General features: G+C 51.3%; 1 protein-coding gene across 1 annotated transcript in view; it reads left to right on the forward strand.

The window, feature by feature from the left end:
• ZMYM6NB (ZMYM6 neighbor) overlaps positions 1-4,526 on the forward strand; it is a 10,342-nt gene extending 5,816 nt beyond the window's left edge. Inside the window, exons 2-3 of the mRNA XM_015572777.1 lie at positions 1,177-1,357; positions 2,317-4,526. Coding sequence (XP_015428263.1) covers positions 1,177-1,357; positions 2,317-2,486 — 351 coding nt within the window. The 3' untranslated portion in view covers positions 2,487-4,526. The remainder of the gene's footprint in view (positions 1-1,176; positions 1,358-2,316) is intronic.
• The last annotated feature ends 6 nt before the right edge of the window (positions 4,527-4,532 follow it).

Consider the following 4,532-nt stretch of genomic DNA (forward strand, 5'->3'; position numbering starts at 1 on the left):
CCAGACGGCGCTAGAGCCTGGGGAAGAGCATCTGAACCTCGGCTTGGACGTGGACGCCCTCCGGGGAGTTTCCATAGACGGGAGGGTCGGGAAGGCCGTTTCCAGCTGAGCATTGGTGGCCCAGGCGAGCCTAGAGCCGCAGGAGGAATGCCCCTGACCCTGGGGGAGAAAGATGGGGTGGAAAAGAAACACAGCTCCTTGCTTGTTTGAGCTCTTGGGAGCTTCGTGAGGCAGGGTTTATGAATCCCCATTTGGCAGGGTAGGAAACCCGCCCTGAAGGTGAAGTGTAAAGGTTACACTCTCTTAGAATTTAGAGAGCCCTTTTCTGGAGGAGGGAGCCTGGGAGGGAGGCCTGGAAGTCGCCCTTAGGCCTTCTGTCTAGTTCTAGACTGGGGAAAGCTTTCATGTGCTCATGCTCACCAATCCCCCAGGCCTCTCAAACAGCCAGACTTGGAGACCCTGCGAGCTCCCTCTCCCAGGCCTGGGTTCTCCCCTTCTTTCCTGCCTGAAGGTGGTGGGTTTGGGCAAGTTCACCCCTAGAGCCAGACAGCTTAGTGCCTCCTTGCATCACTGAATAGGAGAAGGTAGCCCCGAGGTGGGGGAGCAGGAAAAGGTAGCCAACCCGAGGATCAGGATGAAGTCATGTGGCCCAGGACGGAGCCTGATTCAGCAAGATGAGTCATTTTGAGCCCCTTCAACTCCCCTTGTGTCTATTGCAGTGGGATCCAGGCACCAGCATATGATGTAGAAAGTGGAATCTGTTTAATGAGCAACAATCTGCCCTTCCACCCTCTCTCCCAACTGCACGGTACCTGAAGAGAGGCCAGGCCAGGCTTAAAGAGAAGTTGTGGCGTTCCCAAGGCCTTGGCAGATGAGAAGGGCCAAGCCTTGCTTCCTCTTCCTTGAATTTGGGGCTGGGGACAGTCCAGTGAGAAACTCAGTCCATCTCTGCATCACCATCCAGCCCTTCTCCCTGGAGCATGAAGCCCGTTTACTGATTCCAAAGCTCAGCCCCCCAGGGAGGCTCTCTCCTTCCCAGCTGACCCTAGCCCTGGACCTGGTCTAGAGTACTCACTCCTTTGTTGGGGGCAGTTGACTAGGCACCAATGCCCCCGTGCAGTGGCTAGGAAGTGGGTCCTTGGTGAGTGGCTGACAGGCGTTCCCTGCCACCCCTAGAAAGCCCTGTTCGAGCAGTTCGCTGAGGTGTTCCCGTTGAAGGTGTTCGGCTACCAGCCAGATCCCATGAGCTACCAAGTGACTGTAGGCTGGTTGGAACTGCTGGCTGGGTTGCTGCTGGCCCTGGGCCCACCAAAGCTGCAAGAGATCAGTAACTTTCTCTTGATCGTGCTCATGATGGGTAAGGGGCGCCCCCTTGGGCAGAGGGAAGGAGGAATTCTTGGGGAGGATGATGGGAAGGCCCGGCTGTTCCTCTGTTCCCCATTACTATTGTCCGCCCCCCCCCCTTTTTTTTCTCTGGGACCAGGAGCACTTCCGGCTGTATTACAGTTTCCATGGTCTTCAGACTAGGACAGGTGCTTTTCAAACTCAATCTACTGTAACACCACTGATGCCAACTGTACCTTCTACCTCATCCATTCTATTGGCTGTGTGCTAGTCCATCATAAGGATGTATTATAATGTAACCTAAAAGCCCCTACTGCTCCCCCCCACATCCCACCCCTGAGATGAGAGGATAGAGCAGCATTTGCCACCTGACCTATGTGTCTGGCAGTTGGGAACCAAGAAGCTGAGCCCCCTGAAGAGAAAGGCAGAGAATTTGCCTGGGGCTAGAAGTCTTGGAGGGACCCCCTCATAGCAGCTCTGCTCACAGGAACTGCTGATGTACAAAGACAGCTGCTGCTTCTATGCCTCCCAGGTCTCGTTTCACCTTTGCTGCCACCACCATCACCCTGCCCCAGGCTTTCTTTCCATCTCTGGAGCTTCCCTGATTTTCAAATCTTTCACTTCCACCACCAACCCCTGGGCCTCCTTCCCTCCAGCAGGATTAAGAAAGGAGTAGGAGCAGGGAGAATTTGTTCCAAAATGGCTATCTCGCCACCTTCTTGCCCTATTTGGCTGGATTGTTCCTTTTTCTTTCTTGCTCTCTGAGAGGGGTTCCATTAATCCCAAAAGCTTCTGATTCCTGGTCCTGCTTTCTCTGTGAGGCCATGGAGACAAGTGCACCTAGTGTAGGGTGTGTGCGTGGGGGGTGCTTAAGGGGAGCACTTGAGCTGGTCGGCCTAGGCTGGAGAGCCCTGAGCTCCTGGATCTCCTGCGTGCCCCAGGGAGCCTCAGAGACCTGACTTTCCATTCCAGGGTCCATCTTCACGTTGGTGTCTCTGAAGGAGTCACTGAACACCTGCATCCCGGCTGTCGTCTGCCTGGCGCTCCTGGTGCTGCTGGATATCTGCCAGTTCTTAGTCAGAACTGGGAAGGTGGTCAGACCCATAAGGAAGAAGAGGCCAAGTTCGGCCAAGGGATCCTGAGAGTAGAGGACCTCTTGCCTCTCGGTGCCATGTCACTGTCACAGCAGGCACACAGAGGGACACAGAGTCCACCACCTTGTTACCGATACAATACCTCCAGGGTCAAAGTATGGCCATTGTTGAAATAGACATCTTGCCTACCTGGGCCTACTTTCTCTCTTGGACATCTACTGCTCTTTTTGATGTCTACTAGCATTCCTCTTGTCATGTGAAAATAAGCAGAAAAGAAATTTAACCCACAAGGTTAATGCCCCCAAATAACTATTTTCAAGTCCTTTGTTTAACTGTACTTTTCAACTTTTTTCTATGCTTCTATACAGATTTTAAAAAATGAACATGAGACCATATGTACTATTTTCTTACTGGCTTTTGAAAGCTAATACACCATGCCTGTTTGACCTTGTTGCTGATGCCTGTGTATGTGCCGTTGTAAGGTTGTACTGTAATGCATTTACTCATGTCCCCATGCGGGAACATTTGGATTGTTTCCAATTTTTTGCTGTTGTAAAACCTCACAGTGAATCACCTTTGCACACCTATTTTCCTTCCCTAGAAGTGTCAGTGCTGGTTCAACAGGCATGCACGTTTGTAAGGCTTTTATCACGTACACATTGAGTGTGGCAGAGTACAAGTGCGTGCTTCTGCCTGCGCCCTTCCGAGCCACATGAAGTATTCCCTTCTGTTTCTTCTTATCTTGGGCACTTTTGCTCTGCAGAACGAACCGAGGACCTGAAGCTGCCAGCCTCTGGCGGTGAGGTGGGGCACTCAGTGCGGTGCTCCTTGGAACGACATGGAGGCAGGGGACAGTCAGCTCCAAGGGGTGCTGCCTGTTAAAGCTGTGCCAGAAGCCGGGGTGAGTCCCAGAGGTCCTAGGGAGTTAGAAGGATGTGAGTGTGGCCAGGCTCAAGGAACAGTGACCATGTTAGGGCACCTCTGTCACATTACCGACCATCTTTACCTCATACACACACACACACACACACACACACACACACACACACACATTAGTGCACACACTGGTATAGAGTGTCAAAACAATAAGGAAGCTGTCACATAAGAGATCCAGAGATAACATAGATTCAATGTAGGCTGCCTTATGATGACATCAAATACTTTTTTTTTTCCAACTTTCTGCTCTGCTTTCAATGCACTGGCTACTGCCCTCAGGGATGCATAATAGTTGCAGCAGCTCCAGAGTGCACATTTGCACATAACATCCCAAGGTGAAAAGAAAGAGGAAAGCTCTCTTAGAAGACCCCTAGGTTTCCCCTCACACCCCACTGGTCAGAATTATGTCACATTTTCATTACGAGACCAATCAGCAGCAAGGAGGATGGACTTCCCATGATGGAATTAAACTAGTTAAGATCTACCACACTGGTCAGCAAGGGAGGGGGTAGAAAACGGTTTCTGCGGCTTCCTAGCTTATTTGCAGAATATGTTTAATAATGGTAAATATTTCTCAGAGTTGCTGTGGGGATTTAGTGGGTTGAAGTGTTTACAGTAGTGCCTGGCACATAATAAGTGTTCAGTAAACACTATTATTAAATACTGCTGGTTCTACCGATGAGAAAACGGATTCAGAAAGCTTAAGTGCCCATGTGTCAGATCTGAGACTAGAATTAAGGCCTGATTGACTCCAGAATGCACAATTTCCACTGCACCAGCTGCCAAAGTCGGAAGTGGGCAGGCAGGGCGCTCCCGCTCTCTTCAACTTGAGGGTACATGGGATCATCTGCCCAATGTGATTAAGTCTGCCTTGCTTTCCAGAATTGCCCTCTGCATGAAAATGTTAAGCTCATGAAAGTAGAGCCTGAAGCCCCTAGAATCCTGGCTCCTTATCATCTCCACCCCTCCCAGGCTGCCAGGACTTGGAGTAAAACCTCTCACAGCTGGCATAGGCTGAGGACTCCTGTTTACCAAGGCTTGACCTGTAAGCTGATTAGTTGCTACAGGGCCCCCACGCCTGGCTGTGGGAAAGGCAGGGTGTGGAGGAGTGGGCTGGCCAGCTGGTGAGGAGGAGCAATTAGAATTGACAGCAGCAGG

This window comes from Myotis davidii, unplaced genomic scaffold (genome assembly GCF_000327345.1).
Source record: "Myotis davidii unplaced genomic scaffold, ASM32734v1 scaffold88, whole genome shotgun sequence".
Taxonomy (NCBI): domain Eukaryota; kingdom Metazoa; phylum Chordata; class Mammalia; order Chiroptera; family Vespertilionidae; genus Myotis; species Myotis davidii.